Raw genomic sequence first — 22,126 nt, forward strand, 5'->3', positions numbered from 1 at the left:
CCAATGTTGGGGGAGTCCAGAACCAGGGGCCACAGTTTAAGAATAAGGGGTAAGCCATTTAGAACGGAGATGAGGATAACCTTTTTCAGTCAGAGAGTTGTAAATCTGTGAAATTCTCTGCCTCAGAAGGCATCGGAGGCCAATTCTCTGAATGCATTCAAGAGAGAGCTGGATAGAGCTCTTGAGGATAGCGGAGTCAGGGGGTATGGGGAGAAGGCAGGAACGGGGTACTGATTGAAAATTATCAGCCATGATCACATTGAATGGTGGTGCTGGCTCGAAGGGCTGAATGGCCTACTCCTGCACCTATTGTCTATAACACTAAAACTAAAACAAAACTATTCTGTCTTGCATTGAACTCTGAGAAAGGGCAAATAAACTGGAGGAAGTATGGCAGCTGGACCAGAATCCAGCTCTGAAACTTCAGTAATAAAAGTTAGTGTACTAAGTCTGATGCTTTTTTTTACATGGTTGGATGAGGATATTGGTTGGTGTACCAGAAAGAATAACGAGAGGCAATGTCTTTGAAAGGATTGTGAGCAAATATTTGAACAATGCCTATTAAATGGGAGTGGAAAGGAAAACACGGGGATGCAATGGATACTTTCGGAGAAATAAGAATTGAATGGTGATCTTGTGATTTACAAAATTGAATGAATACATTTGCATTGCAATAAAGAGTTCACAGTGAAAATATTGAATAATCTGTACATATAGAAGTGTCTTGCTCACTTATAATTTGTTGGTTTTAAGTTTTTTAATTTATGCATACAACCTTATACAACAGTCTTTTAATGTTGGCAAAGTTATGTCTGACGTTTAAACTCTTCCTTTTAATGTCTACATAGAAGCTGAAGGTCCATGCCCCTCTCATTTAGTGGTCCTTTGTCGTGGGCGAGCATTTGTCTTTGATACTCTGCTTGACAATCAAATCCTCACACCGCCAGAGCTTCTCAGGTGCTTATTTGCCATTTCTCTTTAAACCATAGTTGCTTAACTGATGTGTTATAGATTATCCTTATTCAACATTCATAATGTGCTTGTGCAGATTGAACTACATTTCCAGGAAATTTTACCTAGGTAATGAATGCTTCAAGGAAGATTATTATTACTGTGTAACTAATAAGCAACAATACTTGAGTATCTGCTGTGATTTGATAAAAAATATATATTATTGAGGTTAACTATTTTGTAGCCCATGATTTGACTAGGCAAGACTTCAAATATCTCTGGAATTAAGTACATTTGTCTTTCGAGGTTTTGTTTTCAATTTGTGATTCAGTGGTAGCATTCTTTCCCTGAATCTCTAGGTTGTGGGAACAAGTTCCCAGGATTCCAGAATAATTCGGATTGATTGACAATGCAGGAAACAGGATGTGCTGCACAGATGATGTACTGTCTTTTGGATTGTGTTAAAATGAAGTTCTAACTTTTTTTCAGATTGAATCAAATATGTACCTGTTTTTGTGTAACAAAATTGTAATCTTTTGACCAAATTAGCATGAAGTAATGAACATTATACTATGAGCTTTGCAATTTACTGATTTAGATTTAGCTTTCTTGCTGCAAGCAGACATTTTATTTGTTTAAAAATTCTGCAGAAAGAATTTAGTTATTTGAAAAATCCACTATATATCTTCTTGGTCGATTAATATGTATTTGATACACGCTTCGATCAAAGTACTTGTGCCATCTAACATTTTCAATTAATACAAAATGCTGGAGTAACTCAGCGGAAAAGGCAGCATCTCTGGATAAAAGAAATCCAGAGATGCTGCCTGTTCCGCTGAGTTACTCCAGCATTTTGTGTCTATCTTCGGTGTAAACGAACATCTGCAGTTCCTTCCGACACATTTTCAATTAATAGTTGACCTTGGGTTTAGCTTCCAGTTAAGCGCTCATCCTTGTGTTCAAATCTATGTGTTTGCCACTCCTTGCCTCCCTTTTCCAAAACCATAACCCTCTGATACCTCTGGTCTTCGGGCTCCTTCGACATGCCAAATGTAGTACTCCTACCACTGTTGGCCATGCTTTCAACTTCCAAAGCTCTAAGTTTTCAATATACTCTCAAAGATTCTCTCTTGCCTTCTTTAAGGCCATCCTGAATACCTAGCTCTTTGGTTAACTCTTTGATGCATCAGTTTTTAGTTTACTTGTTCTTATTTTATTTCTTCTAAGTATTAATCCTGTGAAATCTTTCAAAATGTGTTTGATTTGCCAAGAGTGCCACATGAGAGAAGCTGCCAGGATTGTTGTGAATTTGCAACTTTCAGATTTTTAACTGATGGAAAAAGGCAATGAAATCAGTGTGGAGCATCTTCACATGAATGATCAAAACTAGTTTTGTTTCCTTTGCATATTATGTAAAACAATAGACAATAGGTGCAGGAGGAGGCCATTCGGCCCTTTGAGCCAGCACCGCCATTCAATGTGATCATGGCTGATCATTCTCAATCAGTACCCCGTTCCTGCCTTCTCCCCATACCCCCTGGCTCCGCTATCCTTAAGAGCTCTATCTAGCTCTCTCTTGAATGCATTCAGAGAATTGGCCTCCACTGACTTCTGAGGCAGAGAATTCCACAGATTCACAACTCTCTGACTGAAAAAGTTTTTCCTCATGTCTGTTCTAAATGGCCTACCCCTTATTCTTAAACTGTGGCCCCTTGTTCTGGACTCCCCCAACATTGGGAACATGTTTCCTGCCTCTAAAGTGTCCAACCCCTTAATAATCTTATACGTTTCGATAAGATCCCCTCTCATCCTTCTAAATTCCAGTGTATACAAGCCTAGTCGCTCCAGTCTTTCAACATATGACAGTCCTGCCATTCCGGGAATTAACCTAGTAAACCTACGCTGCACGCCCTCAATAGCAAGAATATCCTTCCTCGAATTTGGAGACCAAAACTGCATACAGTACTCCAGGTGCGGTCTCACTAGGGCCCTGTTCAACTGCAGAAGGACCTCTTTGCTCCTATACTCAACTCCCCTTGTTATGAAGGCCAACATTCTATTGGCTTTCTTCTCTGCCTGCTGTACCTGCATGCTTCCTTTCAGTGACTGATGCACTGGGACACCCAGATCTCGTTGTACGTCCCCTTTTCCTAACGTGACACCATTCAGATAATACTCTGCCTTCCTATTCTTACCACCAAAGTGGATAACCTCACACTTATCCACATTAAACTGCATCTGCCCTGCATCCGCCCACTCACACAACCTGTCCAAGTCACCCTGCAACGTCATAGCATCTTCCTCACAGTTCACATTACCACCAAAAGATATGTAAAAGATATATATGTAAAATATATCAGCTTTGGACTTTCTGGCCTGCCAGCATCAATATGCATCCTTCTCTTAGTTGTCCAACAAGAAACAATGGCTTCTCGTAAACCAGTCCTTTTGATCTTGCTATTCTTTCTTCCATCATGAAGAAATACTTCTACCCTCAGCATTTCCCAGTGATAGTGCTGGTCAAAAGCAATGCTGGCAAAAGAACTAAATTCTGCTCAAACTTTAATGGCACAGTATTGATCTGTCTTCTACAACACTTCACAATTTATTTTCTTTATAATTATTACATTGGCAGTTTAATTTTTTGAAATATTTAATTGAGCTAAGTGTTGGAAGTTGTATACGGTAACATAATTATTTATGATAACTATTGGATCTCTAGTTCATTTTCGTTTGTTCATTTAGACAACTCACTTGTATCAGGGAATGCTGCAACAATGAACCAGAAGGGCCTGGTGTTTCAGCATTAACTGCTGAGGACAGAACACGGTGGGCAAAGGTTTGTACACTACAATGCTGAGAACTACATTCTGCACTCTTTGCTCCACATGTTGTACTTGAATTTGGCTTGATTGTATTTATGTATAGTATTATCTAATTTAATTGATACCATGCAATGGATGTAGCAGAAAGGGATAATTATTGAAACTAACAAGCAGGCAACGCTGATACACGTAGATAAATGCTTAGTTTCTCATGATGAATTCTTAAACTTATTGTAAAAAAAACAGCTCAATTTCTAATGGTTTTCATTTTAACATTTTGTTACAGACACGGGAACATCTAATTAGCTTGGATTCCAAAAATCTGGTTATCTTGGAACAAATTCAGAGTTCTTTGTTTATACTATCGTTGGATGATGCTAGTCCCCATGCAACACCGGATGATTACTCTGAAGTGAGAAGATGAGCATGAATTATTGATTACAAAATTATGTTTGCTTTGGAATTTTGTTGAATAAAACTTTAAATGAAAACAAAAATAAAAGATTAAAAAATGGGGATGCTGGAAATCTGAAGTATAAAAGAAGCAGAAATGTTACACTCACTCTGCATGTCAGGCATCTATAGAAAGAGAAACAGAGTTAACATTTGAGACTTTCCATCAAAACTGGGAAAGAAAGAAACTTTATTTTAAGTAGCAGATAAAGTTGAGAAGAGATAAATGGATAAAGGGATAGGGTGAGAACAAATAATGTAATGTAGCAGTTAGCATCAAATAATGCTTCTTTGCCTGTGTAATGTGTTGCTAATAGCAAGACCTTTTAGGACTTGTACAGCAGGTCAGACTATTCTAAAGATGGGAGAAAAAAAAACCTGGCTAAAATTATCGATCGATAACTTACAGAAATGACTAGTTCTGATACAAACAAAAAAGAAAGTAAGTTATCCAAAGTTGCAGAATTCTATATTTGGTCCTAAATACTGCATCATGTCCAGAGGATGATGTTCCTCAAGCGTGTGCTGGGCATTGTTGTAATAAAGATGGAGGCCACAAATAGATAAGTTGCAATGGGATGGTGAATTAAAGTAGGCAACCCATCCTGACCTATCTGGCTGCGGCACTCTGCTCTCTCTTTCTTTCCGACTTAGTAGATGATATTTGGATGTTAAACATAATCATAACCAAGCAGCCCTTAATCCATTTTGATTTATTTTGCTTTTTGTAGGCATGTTTATCAGCCCTAACTGGAAATCCAACTGTGCGATGGGGTGACAAGTCGTACAATTGTCTCAGTTACTCCAATGGAACGCTTGGTTCAAATTGTGATGTAAGTGAGGCGAAGAAAAAAAGTGTTTCTTATGTAGAATGTTATGTGTGCAAAAGCAGTTACTGCACATAAAATAATCTTAACGCATGAACTGGATGGTCAATTAATTTGGTGAATTGGTTCAGAGAGTAATGTTGAACAGGAGTCGAAGAAGATTTCTTGCTCAACTTGACCCCTTCAACTAATTCACCAAAATAATTGATAATCCGGTTCATGCATTAAGAGATTTTTGGGGTAATAATTGGAGATGATTTCTCCCACTATTTCAATGTTTAGATGGACGTCTGGCCTTGGTTCGTATCTTGCTCTCTCTGATAATGCACCACTCTGCTTTTAAAAGGATAATTGGCCATCTGGGAATGTGTTCTACCAGAAATACTTGTTTTAAATTTTGTCACACTGATGTAACACTAAACCTCTTTTCAGTTTAATATTTTCAATTTAATACAGGGAAATGTGAGGTGTTGCATTTTGGGAAGTAACATGGGCAGGATCTACACAGTGAATGATTGGGCTCTGTTGTACAGCAGAGGGATCTAGGAGTGCAGGTGCATGGTACCTTGAAGGTTGAGTCGCAGGTAAATAAGGTGGTCAAAAGGGCTTTTAGTACATTGGCCTTCATCAGTCACAGTATTGTATAGAAGTTGGGAGGTCATGTTGCAGTTTGACAAGATGTTGGTGAGACCGCATTTAGAGTATTGTGTTCAGTTATGGGCACCATGTATAGGAAATATGTTGTCAAGCTGGAAATGGTACAGAGATGATTTATGAGGATGTTGCCAGGACTAGAGGGTCTGAGCTATAGGGAGAAGTTGAGTAGGCTGGGACTCTATTCCCTGGAGCACAGGAGGATGAGGGGTGATCTTATAAAGGTGTATAAAATCAAGAGAGAAATAGATCGGGGTGACAAGTCGTACAATTGTCTCAGTTACTCCACAGTCTCTTGCCCAGAGTAGGTGAATCAAGGACCAGAGGACATAGGTTTAAGGTGAAGGGGAAAAGATTTATTAGGAATCTGAGGGGTACCTTTTTCACACAAAGGGTGGCGGGTATATGGAACGAGCTGCCAGAGGAAGTAGTTGAGGCTGGGACTATCCCAACGTTTAAGAAGCAGTTAGACAGGTACATGGATAGGACAGGTTTGGAGGGATATGGACTAAATGCAGGCAGGTGGGATTAGTGTAGCTGGGTAATGTTGGCCGGTGCGGGCAAGTTGGGCCAAAGGGTCGGGTTCCACACTGTATCACTCTATAACTAAATCATTAATTCCATATATATTCCAGCACTGTTTGTCCATCAGATAATCTTAATATAATGCAAATTTAGTAATTAGTTTAATTTTTAGGCAGTACTATCTTATTAGTGTCTGTTTTAACATATGATTTTTTGATTTTATGTTACCCCAGCATTCTCCATACGATGCAATGGTCATGGTTTCCTTGTGTTATTATGTTGATCAAACTCTGAAGTTAGAGGAAGGCAAATGGAAGGTATGTGTCAAATGTACGCAAGGGCACTACGGTTGCATTCATCTTGGCATACATGCTTCTATTGAAATGAATTTATAGGAGCCGGTACTGTCCGTGGCTGACTCTTATCTGGCCTTATCTCTTAACAACTAAAGATGCATTTTTCTTCCAATTAATTTCTCCAGGTTTACATGATATAAAATTAAGTTTCATTATTATGTGTATATAACATAAATAATTCAAATTACATGTTATCCAATTTGAAGTTTGAGCTAAATTTTATGAGACGTGTGCTATTCCTAGGAAGTATTTTCTCAGCATTTCATTCATTTGGCATCTTTTAATTACGTGCGAGAGAAATTACATTTCTTCACCAAGGAAACAATTTTCCATCCTCTCGGAGCCTTAGATACTTTATTACATTCTAACAAACAGAGCTTCACATTTTGTTGACAATAATGGAGCACTAGAATTCTGCTCTCCCCACTAGGGGGTTGCATGGAATGCCGATGAGCATTTTGCTATTGAGCTACCCATCTGCTGGTGTCGTGGTTACCGGTGTTCGAAATGAAGCAGATGACACGGAGAATTCTTCAAGAAGTTAAAAGCCTTTATTTGCAAACAACGGCTGGAACAATCAGGATGTCAACCATCTGACTGCCCACTTAGTACACCGGGCAACCTATTTTTATAGGATTATTCTAAACCTTATCTCCTTTGCATTACCTCATACCCACACTCCTTTCTTCAGTCCTTCATTGCTTTGTAGTACCTGTTTGTCCCGCCACCATTAAATCCCATTTAGTAATATATCCTTATCTCAATGCTCACATCCCTTCATATTTCCCCTCCCTTATTTCCTGCTAGTTCATCCCTCACATCCATCCATCACCCCAAGGCCTATGTTTTCCCTTATCTCTTCTCTTGCCACCATTAAATCCTATTCATTGATGAATGTCTGCATCTCTTCGGATTCTGCTACCCTTATCATCTAGGCTAAAGCAATTGTACAAGCTAAAGCAAAGGAGTGTTATGTTACAGAGACGTGTCAAGGGCACGGAATGTCTAGAGCGCCTTAATTAGTTACAGAGAGGTGCCTAATGCCTAAGTAGTTACAAACCTTAAACAACAATGTATAAAATAATGCCGTAACAATGTCTAATGTATAAAATAATATCAAATAATATCATGCATAAAATAATATCGTATTATCTCCCATACTGGGAGCAACTAACAGGGCATGTTTTCAAACTTTGATTGGGGCCATTTAGGTGAATAGTCCAAGGCTTATTCCCTGGAATCAGTATGGTCAATAAGCACAGGCCTAGTCAGGCTCCGCTCAGATCATTGGGGAGGAGGAATCAGGCCAATGGTGGGGTGGATGGGAGGGCAAGAGAAGCTGGCTTGGCCTCTCTTGTAATTTTTTTTTGGGGTGGAAGTTCAAGAGAAAGAGGCAGCAGTGTTTGGAGTCCGAAGCTTCAACTGGGAGCTTCAGAGTGCACTGGTTCATTGGATACATAGACAATAGGTGCAGTAGTAGGCCATTTGGCCCTTCGAGCCAGCACCGACCGCCATTCAATGTGATCATGTCTGACCATCCACAATCAGTACCCCGTTCCTGCCTTCTCCCCATACCCCTTGATTCCGCTAGCCCTAAGAGCTCTACCTAACTCTGTTTTGATTGCACCGAGTGAATCGGCCTCCACTGTCTTCTGAGGCAGAGAATTCCAAAAGTTCACAACTCTCAGTGTGAAAAAGTTTTTCCTCATCTCCGTTCTAAATGGCCTACCCTTTATTCTTAAACTGTGGCCCTTGGTTCTGGACTCCCCCAACATTGGGAAAATGTTTCCTGCATCTAACGTGTTCAATCCTTTAATAATTTTATATGTTTCTATAAGATTCCCTCTCATCCTTCTAAATTCCAGTGAATACAAGCCCAGTTGCTCTATTCTTTCATCATATGACAGTCCTGCCATCCCGGGAATTAACCTCGTAAACCTATGCTGCACTCCCTCAATAGCAAGAATGTCCTTCCTCAAATTAGGAGACCAAAACTGCACACAATACTCCAGGTGTGGTCTCACCAGGGAGGGCCCTGTACAACTGCAGAAGGACCTCTTTGCTCCTATACTCAACTCCTCTCGTTATGAAGGTCAACATGCCGTTAGCTTTCTTCACTGCCTGTTGTATCTGTATGCTTACTTTCAGTGACAGATGTACTAGGACACCCAGGTCTCTTTATACTTCCCCTTTTCCTAACTATTCAGATAATAAGCTGCCTTCCCGTTCTTGCCTCCAAAGTGGTTAACCTCACATTTATACACATTATTATACTGCATCTGCCATACATCTGCCCATTCACCCAACCTGTCCAAGTCACTCTGCATCATCATAGCATCCTCTTCACAGTTCACACTGCCACCCAGCTTTGTGTCATCTGCAAATTTGCCAATGTTACTTTAAATTCCTTCAACTAAATCATTAATGGATATTGTAAATCGCTGTGGTCCCAGCACCAACCCTTGCGGCACCCCACTAGTCATTGCCTACCATTCTGAAAGGGACCTGTTAATCCCTACTCTTTTTCTTCTGTCTGCCAACCAATTCTCTATCCATGTCAATACTCTACCCCCAATACCATGTGCTCTAATTTTGCCCACTAATCTCCTATGTGGGTCCTTATCAAAGGCTTTCTGAAAGTCCAGGTACCCCAGGTACCCTACATCCACTGGCTCTCCCGTGTCCATTTTACTTGTTACATCCTCAAAAAATTCCAGAAAATTTGTCAAACATGATTTCCCCTTCATAAATCCATGCTGACTTAGACCGATCCTGTTACTGCTATCCAAATGCGCCACTATTACATCTTTGATAATCGACTCCCACATCTTCCCCACCACCGATGTCAGGCTAACTGGTCTATAATTCCCTGCTTTCTCTCTCTCCTTTCTTGAAAAATGGGATAACATTAACTACCCTCCAATCCCCAGGAACTGATCCATAATCTATAGAACATTAGAAAATGATCACTAATGCGTCCACGATATCTAGAGCCACCTCTTTGACTACCCTGGGATACAAACCATCAGGCCCTGGGGATTTATCAGCCTTCTGTCCCATCAGTCTACCCAACACCATTTCCTGACTAATGTGAATTTCCTTCAGTTCCTCTGTCCCCTAGTACATCTGGGAGATTGTTTGCGTCTTACATAGTGAACACAGAACCAAAGTACCTGTTCAACTTATCTGCCGTTTCCTTGATACCCATAATACAGTGCATTCTGAAAGTATTCAGACCACTTCATTTTTTCCACATTTTGTTACGTTATTTTAAAATGGATTAAATTAATTTTTTAATCATCAATCTACACACAATATCGCAGAATGAAGAAGCAAAAAAAGGTGTTTAGAAATTTTTGCAAAGTAATTCAAAAGAAATAACTGAAATATCACTTTTACATAAGTACTCAGAACCTTTGTTATGACACTCAAAATTGAGTTCATCCTGTTTCCATTGATTATCCTTGAGATGTTTCTACAATGATTGGAGTCCACCAGTGGTAAATTAAATTGATTGGACATGATTTGGAAAGGCACACACCTGTCTATATAAGGTCCCACAGTTGACAGTGCATGTCAGAGCAAAAGCCAAGCCATGAAGACGACGGAATTGTCCGTAGACCTCCGAGACAGGATTGCGTCAAGACACAGATCTGGGGAAGAGTATAAAACAATTTCTGCAGCATTGCAGGCCCCGAAGAGCACTGTGGCCTCCGTCATTCTTAAATGGAGGAACTTTGGAACCACCAGGACTCTTCATAGAGCTGACCGAGAACCCGATGGTCACTCTGACAGAGCTCCAGAGTTCCTCTGTGATAATGGGAGAACTTTCCAGAAGGACAACTATATCTGCAGCACTCCACTAATCAGGCCTTTATGGTAGAGTGGCCAGACGGAAGCCACTCCTCAGTAAAAGGCACATGGCAGCCCGCTTAGAATTTTTCAAAAGGCACCTAAAGGACTCTCAGACCATGAGAAACAAGATTCTCTGGTCCAATGAAACCAAGATTGAACTCTTTGTCCTGAATGCCAAGCTGGAGGAAACCAGGCACTACTCATCACCTGGCCAATACCATATCTACAATTAAGCATGGTGGTGGCAGCATCATGCTGTGGGGATGTTTTTCAGCAGCAGGAACTGGGAGACTAGTCAGGACCGAGGGAAAGATGAACGGAGCAAAGTACAGAGATCCTTGATGAAAACCTGCTCCAGAGCGATCTGGACCTCAGACTGGGGCGGTGGTTCACCTTCCAACAGGACAACGACCCTAAGCACGCAGCCAAGACAACACAGGAGTGAATGTCCTTGAGTGCCCCAGCCAGAGCCCAGACTTGAACCCGATCGAACATCTCTGGAGGGACCTGAAAATAGCTGTGCATCGACGCTCCCCATCCAACCTCACAGAGCTTGAGAGGATCTGCAGAGAAGAATGGGAGAAATGACCCAAATGTAGCTGTGCCAAGCTTGTTGCGTCATACCCAAGAAGACTTGAGGCTGTAATCGCTGCCAAAGGTGCCTCAACAAAGTACTGAGTAGAGGGTCTGAATACTTTTGTAAATGTTATATTTAAGTCATTTTTAATAACTTTGCAAAAAATTCTAAACACCTGTTTTTGCTTTTTAATTAAGGGGTATTATGTGTAGATTGATGATAAAAAATATTTTTTCATCCATTTTAAAATAAGGCTGTAACGTAACAAAATGTGGAAAAAGTGAAGGGGTCTGAATACTTTCTGAATACACTGTAAATCCACCTGTTTCTGTCTTCAAGGGACCCACATTTGCCTGAACTAATTTTTTCCTCTTCACATACCTAAAGAAGCTTTTACTATCCTCCTTTATATTCTTGGCTAGCTTAATTTTATACTTCAACTTTTCTCCCCGTATTGCCTTTTTAGTTACCTTCTGTTATTCTTTAAAAGTTACCCAATCCTCTGGCTTCCCACTCATCTTTGCTATGTTATATGTCTTCTCTTTTATTTTTATATTGTCCTTGACTTCCCTAGTCTGCCACGGCTGCCTCTTACTCCCCTTAGAATCTTTCTTCCTCTTTGGAATGAAATGATCCTGCATCTTCTGGATTATTCCCAGAAACACCTGCCATTGCTGTTCCACCATCATCCCTGCTCGGGACCGTTTCCAGTCAACTTTGGCCAGCTCCTCCCTCATGCCAACATAGTCCCCATTGTTCAACTGCAAAGTCTGAGACTTCTGATTTTACCTTCTCCCTCACAAATTGCAGATTAAAACGTATCATGTTATGGTCACTACCTCCTAATTCCAGAATTGTCTTCTCCCTGGTCGGCTCCAGTACAAGCTGCACTAAGAATCCATCTCGGAGGCACTCTACAAACTCCCATTCTTAGGGTCCGGTACCAACCTGATTTTCCCAGTCTACCTGCAGGTTAAAATCTCCCATAACCACCGTAGCATTATCTTTGTTACATGCTAATTTTAACTCCTGATGCAACTTGCACCCTATATCCAGGCTACTGTTTGGGGGCCTGTAGATAGATAATTCCCATTAGGGTCTTTTTACCCTTACAATTTCTCAGTTCTATCCACAATGATTCTACATCTTCTGATTCTTTGTCACCCCTTGCAAGGGACTGAATTTCATTCTTTACCAACAGAGCCACCTCACCCCCTCTGCCCACCTGTCTGTTTTTTCGTTAGGACGTATACCCCTGAATATTCATTTCCCAGCTCCGACCTCTTCCAGCCATGTCTCTGTATTCACACAACATCATACCAATTTCTAACTGAGCCTCAAGCTCATCCACTTTATTTCTTATACTTCGCCCATTCATATAATACACTTTTAATTCAGTTTTCACCTCCCGTCTCACACCGGTTCCTATTTCACCTGACATTCACCTGTCCCATTAATTTGGGTGTCCTTCGTAACTTTTCCTGTACTCTCTTCCTCTTTAACCATCCTTATACTTCCAATTTGTCAACTCCTCCCCCCCGCTATTTAGTGGATGATAGGAGGTTTGGGGGCTGTGATGGGAAAACCCCAACTGTGATGGGAAAAACTCATTTACTACTCAAAGTGGCTCAACTGTCATGTTATCTTCCTTTCAAAATGAAGGCCTTAGAGGAGTAAATCAATGCAAGTTATTTGGGAAGTTAAATAATGTTGGCATTGGATCGTGTAGAATTAATTTTTACTTGAGGTACTTTACATATTGAATAAGCACTTAACACATATTCTGGCTGCAAATTTGAAACAGCTTTACTTAATTGTTTGAATTGTTTATACTTTTGATAATAGTGGGTTGAAAACAGAGCACAGAAAGTTTTGGTCAATTATTTTTACTGATGTTTTTTTTGGAAATAACCTATTGGGGGAAATAAATCCTTGAAGTCTGATAATTAAAATAATAATAATGATGCTAAGAAGCGTATCCTTTGGCCACTGAGACCGTGCTGAACAATCCTGCAATAATCCAATTTCCCTTTAATTCGCCGTATATTTCTGTCAACTCCCCCCAGATTCATCCACTCGCCTACAATGTAGAGGTAATTTACATTCGGCGATTAACTTACGAACCTCTATGTCTGGGACGTGGGAGGAAACTGGAGCACTGGGGGGAAAACCCACGCGGGAATATATAACCACCACAAACTGGTCAGGATTTCTCCTGGGTCGCCAGCACTGTGGAGAGGCAACTCCACCAGCCGCACCACTGTGCCTGTCAATGTTTGTTAGTGTCGTATTATGTCTGTTCTAAACCAGTTACTATTTAAAAATCTGCTGCCTTCTGATTTAAAGACAAAATATGGTTTTACAAATTTCTTTTCTCAGGGATCAACTGCAGTGCGTGACCTGTCTTTGCCAAATGAGATGGTTTTTGTGTTGGATCAATCGATTCTAAATGACATAGAGCAAGCTAAACAGCAGTATTACAAGCAGGTACAGTTCATTTCTGAATCCCCATCAGCACACAGCTAGTCTTAAGATGCATAAGAGGGCAATCTGGTGAATTACATATCATCCTGCATCACAAGTAGAAGGTTAGCTTACCTCCATATTATGAGTAGCCTCGCTAGCATTCAGTAATTCAGCAGTGGTATCAATTCATCCTTCGGTTCATATTTGTCCTTTCCCTGTGATTATGATTTCTACAAACTTGCAACTTGTAACTCCTCAAATTGTGGTCCACTTTCATGGTTCCATGTTTTTTGGCTGTACTTCCAGCTTTTCCTGGAAATGTTCCTCTAATACTCCTGCCTCTCCCTTCACCTATATGTCTTCTGGCTCGAAGACGTGAAATTTGTGGTCAGCAGCAAAGTGATGCAACTGATCTAAAGGTACAAAAATCAACAAAATCTCTTTGGGTGACCTTCCACTTTTCTAAGGTTGTTTTCCAACAGATGTCAGTTCAAAGGATATCTGGACTTTAGTGATATTTTCAAGCGGGTAGAACTGCCAATTGCATTGAAGAATTCCTTCGTGCAGCAAACCAAGAAGGTTAAAGCATGTTTTAATTATTCAAAAATATTATTGAAAGCAAAATGAACACATTTTGGTAGAAACTGAAAATTCATCAATCTGTAAAAATTGAACATGAAATTGACAATCCATATATATTACTGCGATAGTGATGAAGAATTTAATGAGTACTAATTATGCTTTGTATAATTTTTTTAAATCTTCTTTGCTCATTTTGCATCAAGACAAAATATTTTGGTGATATTTTACAACAGTTTGAAAACGCGTGATTTTTTAAGATCAATTGACCACACTGAAGAAGGCTACACATAGCATAAACTTTGATGATGTACAGAGTCACTGACAGCAGCTTTGGAATTAAAGAAGTCATGCTCAGAAATTCTGATTTTGCAAGTTTCAGCATACAAATGTGGAACACCGATGATTTTGCTTTCAATGTATTTGCAAAATCTAAGCCAAAATCTCTGGCTGTGTGTCAAATTTGTTTGAAAATAGTTTTGTGAAGTAATTTTGGATTTTTTGTACTGCGTTGAAGATGCACGTTAATGCATGGTATGTTCTCCAGGAAAAGAAAATTATGTTGGTGTAATGCTAGTTAATTGGTTGCCATTAACTATTTCTTTCTATGACCCTGCTTGGAAAAAAAAAGCCTTTTTATTTTTGCAAAATGTGGAAAAATGGATAAAGAATGTGCTAATTCAGATCTATTGAGTAATGGAACTTCCAATAGAGCACAGCAGCTGCACTCAAAGCCCATTTCTCATATAAAACATTGCGTAATTTAGTGGCAGGAGAGCTATTGTGTTTCCAGATGAGTAAAATTATTAATTTTTAGCTGTAGAATTACATTACTGCCAGAATTGAATGGCAGCTGATGCCTTCACATTAGAATATTTATGTATGACATAATATCCCCCTAAATCTGGAGCCAAAACCAGTCCAGATTAAAGCCATAGATGTTTGCTGACTTCCAATTTCATCTCCATCTAATTTTACTTAGGTGTGAATTATAATGTTGCGCAGAGTATTATTGTCAATCTAGATGAGCCCCATCTTGCCTGGGAATAATGGTTTGTGCATTAGATTATTCAGCATTCAGAATAACGTTTTGTGTTCTCCGGCATTGTTCTCCCGAATCGAGATGAGGGTAGTTTAGAACAAAAATAGGCATGGGAATGTGGTAGCATATTGGTTCATTTAATGATGAAGTATCTGGAAGCCTGGATTATTGTTCCAGGGACATGGGTTTGAATCCCACCATGGCACACTGAGAAGTTTAAATTGGAATAAAGCCGTGGTTTGCAAGAAATGACAGTATTAGTAATTATAATCATGAGACTGCATTTAAAAACAATATAATTGAAGCCCATGTTTTTTATAAAAAATCATTCAAGGAAGGAAATCTGATATCCCCTACTTGATCTAGTCTTTACATGACTTCAGGTGCACCAATATACTCAATCGTTCCTGGAAATGAGCAAGGGGACAATTGGGAATGAACATTAAATTCACTGATGGAATTATACGGTGCGGAAACAGGCTCTTCGGTCCAACTTGTCCATACCGACCAACATGCTTCATCTATACTAGTCCCAAATGCCTGCATTTGGCCCATATCTTTCTAAACCTTTCTTATCCATGTACCCATCCTAATGTCTATTAAATGCTGTGATAGTACCTGCCTCATCTATGTACCTGTCTAAATAACTTGTAGACATTGTGATTGCAGTGTCTCAACTACTCCTCCTCTGGCAGCTCGTACCGTACACCCACAAAAATGTGTGTAAAAAAAAGTTGCCCTTTAGGTTACTATTGAATCTTTCCCCCCTCACCTTAAACTATGTCCTCTGGTTCTTGATTCCTCTGCTTTGGATAAAAGACTGCATATACATTCCCTTCATGATCTTATACATCTCTGTAACATCACCATTCATCCTCCTGCACTCCAAGGAATAGAGCCCTAACCTGCTCAACCCCTCCCTATATCTCAGGCCTTGGAGTCCTGGCAACATCCTGGTAATTCTTCTCTGCGCCTTTTCCAGCTTGACAGCATCACAACAGACACTTGCTTCTTACGAATAAAATAGATAAAATTATTCTGATCCAAATCTCCGTTGAATAAAATAGTAATGGTGAGGTGCATTGAAGTTGTTGTGGTGCTAGTGGGGAAAGAATTAACACATACAGATTTGGAGTCCAAAAGTGAAGTTATTTGCCATTATAAAGTTAAATAGTGTCAATTGATATTGATAGTAGTTTATTTTTACAGGGTCATTTGTAACATTTATTTGGCTTTGCAGGCATCAGATATCCAAATTGTCAGTTATGCCTTCACTGGATTTGGCAAATCTCTGATCAAAGATAGAAAGCTTCATCCAGACATATTTGTACAACTTGCTCTTCAGTTGGCCTACTATAGGTTTCATGGACGGTAAGCAATGTGACTTTCTTAGATCAAATATTGTACTTGTTCCACAATCCTCACTTTTACTGCACACCATTAACTCATTGCCTTGAAACAAAAACACTTAATATAAATGTTTAATATTAATGTGAACTTTACGGTGGTAAGTGTAAAGAATGCATATTATTTTGCTCTTGTCGTTATCTGTTTATTCGTACAGATGCTCTATGGCATGATGTTTTATGCTCCAACTCCATCAGTTTAGCACAAAATATAGGTTGATGTGTTACTGCAAAACTGAATGGGAGCTGTTTTAATATGACTGCAAATAATACATTGCATATCATTTCTTCACAGGCCTGGCTCCTGTTATGAAACTGCAACAACAAGGCGATTTTACCATGGTCGAACCGAGACGATGAGACCCTGTACAATTGAGGCAGTGGAATGGTGCCGAGCAATGCTGGATCCAGCAGCGTCTGTGGGTGTTTAATATAACTATATCATTTAATTTTGTATTATGCTTGCAAACTTTGAAAGGGTGTTAAATTGTTAGATGATCTATCCAAACTGTCTTAAGTTACGACAACATTTGACTGCAGAAACTTCAATGCAATGCCATATGTTAGGCTGGATCATCCAACTGGAAGTCGGTCCATGACTTGCCCACAGTTTGCAGCCAATATTACCTGCTCATAGACCAACGATCAGCTGGCAGACCCTATGTCAGACTCGGCATCATTCGAGACTCCGCAGTCTGTCAGGAAAGTCACATGAGCAGCCCTCTCTCATTCGTGCAAAGGATCTCATTTCCTTTGCTTTACACGTTTATGACATGGAGACCATTGCTGATGTTTCTTGGCTGCATGTTTTTGGGGTGGGGAGCGACCACATAACCACATTCACCTTGTTAAAAAGTGAACAGCTGATAAACATGGAATTTCTATGGCAATTCTAAGAACATAAGAAAGGCCATTCAAACCTGTTCCAAAAATCAATAAGATCATAGTTGATCCAGTCTTGGCTTCAAAACTACTTTTATACTTAATTCCATCGACCCTTCACTTCCTTGTAGTTCAAATATCTGTCAGTCTCTACCTTTAATATGTTTAATGATTCTGGCTCCATGGGACTTAGCATTAGATAATCAGTGACCCCTTACCTTGAAACATGTCCCCTCAAGTTAGATTTAGTTCTTGGAACCAAAGAAATCAAGGGATATGGGGGAAAAAACAGGAACGGGATACTGATTTTAGATGATCACATTGAATGGTGGTGCTGGCTCGAATGGCCTACTCCTGCATTTATTTTTCTATGTTTCTAAAGCTAAATGTTTCCCCTTCTATCCATTCTGCCACCCACCTCAGATTTTGTTGTGTTTCAACAGGTTTCTTTCTTTTAAGCTGTGATAAGCATATGCCTAACCTGCTCAACCACATCTATTTACTTGATTCATTTATCCTGAGAATTATCCTTATGAAACTTCTCTATATTAATTTACCCCAGTGCCACTATTTAATAACCTTCCCTAACTAGGAAGGTCAAAGTAATTGTGGTACTTTAACTGTGTTTTCTTGCGTGCTCTATCCCTTCGCAAGTTCTATGTGTACTTCCTCACAGCTTGAAAGTTATCTGTGTCTTTAATCTACAAATCTGGTGACAATATACTTGGTCCCTTCATCCAAGTCATTAATAAATTATAAATAGTTCAAGTCTCGAGGTCAAATTTAATCAGAAAGTCTTGTGATTGATTGTAAATATGAAAATGACCCTTTTAACCCAACTCTGTTCTCTGTTGGTTAATCAACCCCATCTTTGTGCCAATATATCATCCCTAAATCCATGTACTCTTATCTGCGGAACGCAAGCGTTTGAGAGATTTAAAAATCGTAGAACCTATTTCTGCTTTCATTTAATTGTTGACTGGTATTTCGGGCAAATATCTATACGGCGAATGTTAATCAATTTTACTCTGCCCATCCCTGGCATCCTGCACTGAGCCAAATACTTTGGGAATATCCACGTTCTCACTCTGAACATAGAACAGTATAGCACAGGAAAAGGCACCACGGCCAACGATGTTTGTGCTGAACATGTTGCCAAGTTAAACTGATCTCATCTGCCTGTACATGATCCATTTCCATCTAATCACTACAATTCCATGCACCTACCTAAAAACCTTGAACACCATTATCGTATCTGCCTCCACCTCCGCACCTGCCAACACATTCCAGGCCCCCACTACTCTGTGTGAAAAGACTTACCCCGCATATCTTTAAACGTTCCCTCTCACCTTATAGCTATGCCCTCTAGTGTTGGACATTTCCACCCTGGGGAAAAAGGTTGTGTTGATAGGACACAAAGTGCTGCAGTAACTCAGCAGGTCAGGCCACAAGGTTTAGGACATGAGTAGATGACATTTTGGGTCGAGACACTTCACGATTGTGTCAGCTGCTTAACCAAGGCATCATGAAGTATAAATGAAGTTGATTGGTGGGGAGACGGTCTGTGTGCTGGACTGGGCCACGTCCACAACTCTCTGCAACTTCTTGTAGTTTTGGGCAAATTGCTAAGCTGTCTAGCCAGGATAACCGATATTACATGGAGTAAATTATTTTTAAATTGTGTTGAAGTTGGGATGAGACTCCAACTCTATTAAAAACATTTTTCTGTAAATCGAGTTCCAGCTCTTGATGTTGTCTTTTTTTTTGCATTAACAACCAAAATTCTAGAAAATGAAACGTCAGCAAATGATGAAGATATCCTTTGCAAAGCATCACAAATTGATGACCGAATGTCAGAATGGTAGAGGTAAATAACTTGGTTTGCTTGATTGATATTCAATGAATTTTGAAGTTTTTGTGCATTTTATTTATAATTTTGTTACTAATTTTATGCTTCAGGGTTTGACCGACACCTCCTAGGTCTGTTTCTTATAGCCAAGGAGGAAGGTCTTCCTGTGCCGAAGATCTTTTCTGATCATGCCTTCACTAAAAGGTAGCTATTATTCTCTCTTTCAGAGACAAAAGTTGCCTTAGGTGCCACAAATCATGTTATTTACAGGGTCATTAAAGGACAGACAGGACAACACCACAGGTTATATTAGGGAGATGGCAGATGTGTATTTATTGGAGATAAAGATGATATTAGATGATGATATGGACAACATGATAAGTCCACTTAGTTTAAGGTATTAATTTAACTAAAACAGGGAAAGGGATCATTGGGTCTGGAAGGATTTTATCTGTGCATTTTAAAAGAATCTAGGAAAAAGAGAGATGAGGCATCATTGCACAGTTAATTCAAAAGAAAACTATGCATGGGGATAACTAACATGATACCTGTATATATGGATGAGAATTGGACATATCCAGGGAATTTTAGAACAGCTTGTTGTCTGTTAAATCATTGACTGTTTTACAACCTAAGGTATCAAGATATCCAATTGTTTAGGAAGGGAAATAGGAAGAATTCTGGAAATTATGGGTCAGTGAGCCTCGCATCAGTGGTAGGTGAGCCTTTGGAGAAGATAGGGATAGGATTTATTAGCATTGGGAAGAGAAGGGGCTAATTAGAGACAGTCAGCATGACTTTATGCGAGGGAGGTCATGTAGGGAGGTCAGTACAAACTTGATTGAGGTGACTGATGAGAGTAAGATAATGGATGTTGTCCACATGGACCTCAGTAATGCATTTGACAAGTAATGAGAAAGGTTGTTTAAGAATACAGTAGGATATAAATCATTTACAGAAAATGGGTGGAATTAAATCCAAGGAAGTGTAAGGTGTTGTATTTTGGAAGGTCAAATGTGACGGCAGGACCATTAACAGCAGCAATGTCCAATGCCGCAGGTCTCTGAGAATAGCAACTTAAGGAAATAGAGAAGTAAAGAAGGTGTATGGTGTTTGCCTAATATGGTCAATGCATCAAGTACAAGAGCCAAGAAGTCACATTGAAGCTTTATTAAACTTTGATTAGGCAGAAAATGTTTACCAGTCTCCTGCCTTGGTAAAGGGATACTAGCTGAAAGTAGAGGAATAAGGAACTTTAATTGCTTTCTATGGAGCATTAGAGGCTGTGGAAATCTGATAGATATTTAGAAAATTATGAGAGGCATAAATTAGTCAAAACCGTTTTCCCAAGATGAAAATATCAATGATATGGGGATATAGCTTTAAGAGTGGAGGGGGAAAGTTTAAAGGAGATGTGCAAGGCAAGTTTTTTTACCCAGGAGTGATAGATGCCTGGAACGTGCTGCCTGTGGCGGTGGTGGAAGGAGATAAGATAGTTTGTTTTAGATAGGTACCTGGATCTGTAGGGAAATGGAGGGATATAGATCATGTGCAGGCAGAAGCGATTGTTTTAATTTGATGTCATGTTTGGCACAGGCATTGTGGGTTGTAGACCTGTTCCTGTGCTATACTGTTCTCTTTACTTTCTTTTGTTTTACAGTGGCGGTGGAGGGAAATTTGCTCTTTCAACTAGCCTGGTTGGATATACCACGATTCTGGGTGCTGTTCTTCCTATGGTCTACAACGGCTATGGATTTTTCTATCGTATTCGCGATGATAGGCAAGTATCAGGTTGTTGATTTCGACGGCCAACAGTACCTGAGCAATGGAACAATTCAATACCCAGGAGAGCTGTTTCAAGATGAATACTCTGGAGAGATTTAGACTACTGAAGTCTAAAGTTAACTTATTAGTCATAGAGTCATAGAATCTTAGAGTGGAAACAGCCCCTTCGGCCCAACTTGACCACATTGGCCAACATGTCCCATCTATACTCGTCCCGCCTGCCTGCATTTGGCCCATATCCCTCTAAACCTGTCCTATCCATGTAACTGTCTAAATGTTTCTTAAACATTGCGATAGTACCTGCCTCAACTATCTACTCTGGCGTCGCATTTCAAACAGCAACCACTCTTTGTGATCATTCTAGACATAAACATAGTAAAATTAAGGTCACCTTCTCTGCACTCTTTCCAGCTTAAATGGCATTCTTCCTACAGCAGGGTGACCAAAGCTGAACACAATACTCCAAATGTGGCCTCACCAATGTTTTGTAGAACTAACATAATGTCTCAACCTCTATACTCACTACCCTGACTGATGATGGCCAATGTACCAAAAACCTTTGCTGCTCTGTCTACCGGTGACGCCACTTTCAGGGAACTATAATCTACATTCATAGATCCTTCTGCTCTACAAGGCTCTCTGGGGCCCTACCATTCATTGTGAAGGTCCTGCCCGGGTTTGACTTCCCAAAATGCAACACCTCGCACTTTTCCACATTAAACTCCATTAGTCATTCCTCAGCCCACCTTCTCAGTTGATCAAAAACCTGCTGTAATTTATGACCACCATCTTCACTGGTTAGGATACCACTCCCTTTGGTGTCATCTGCAAACTTACTAATACATAGATACATGGACAATAGGTGCAGGAGTAGGCCCTTTGAGCCAGCACCAGCATTCAATGTGATCATGGCTGATCATCCACAATCAGTACCCCATTCCTGCCTTCTCCCCATACCCCTTGATTCCACTAGCCCGAAGAGCTCTATCTAACTATTTTTTAAAATGCATCCAGCGAATTGGCCTCCACTGCCTTCTGAGGCAGAGAATTTCACAAATTCACAACGCTCTGTGTGACAAAGTTTTTCCTCATCT

The 22,126-nt window shown here is 39.9% G+C and overlaps 1 protein-coding gene across 6 annotated transcripts in view; it reads left to right on the plus strand.

Annotated features, from left to right (window-relative positions):
• crot (carnitine O-octanoyltransferase) overlaps positions 1-22,126 on the plus strand; it is a 39,504-nt gene that overhangs the window by 13,536 nt on the left and 3,842 nt on the right. For 4 of the 6 annotated variants that reach the window (XM_078417006.1, XM_078416999.1, XM_078417015.1 and 1 more), the window contains 11 exons: positions 849-957; positions 3,697-3,790; positions 4,063-4,188; positions 4,961-5,062; positions 6,469-6,552; positions 13,403-13,510; positions 16,351-16,481; positions 16,812-16,935; positions 19,187-19,265; positions 19,358-19,451; positions 20,908-21,027. In XM_078417006.1, coding sequence (XP_078273132.1) covers positions 849-957; positions 3,697-3,790; positions 4,063-4,188; positions 4,961-5,062; positions 6,469-6,552; positions 13,403-13,510; positions 16,351-16,481; positions 16,812-16,935; positions 19,187-19,265; positions 19,358-19,451; positions 20,908-21,027 — 1,171 coding nt within the window. Of the gene's footprint in view, positions 1-848; positions 958-3,696; positions 3,791-4,062; positions 4,189-4,960; positions 5,063-6,468; positions 6,553-13,402; positions 13,511-16,350; positions 16,482-16,811; positions 16,936-19,186; positions 19,266-19,357; positions 19,452-20,907; positions 21,028-22,126 lie in introns of those variants that run through there. The other 2 variants (XR_013548641.1, XM_078417035.1) reach the window with 2 other exon arrangements.

Source organism: Rhinoraja longicauda, chromosome 2 (genome assembly GCF_053455715.1).
Source record: "Rhinoraja longicauda isolate Sanriku21f chromosome 2, sRhiLon1.1, whole genome shotgun sequence".
NCBI classification, from domain to species: domain Eukaryota; kingdom Metazoa; phylum Chordata; class Chondrichthyes; order Rajiformes; family Arhynchobatidae; genus Rhinoraja; species Rhinoraja longicauda.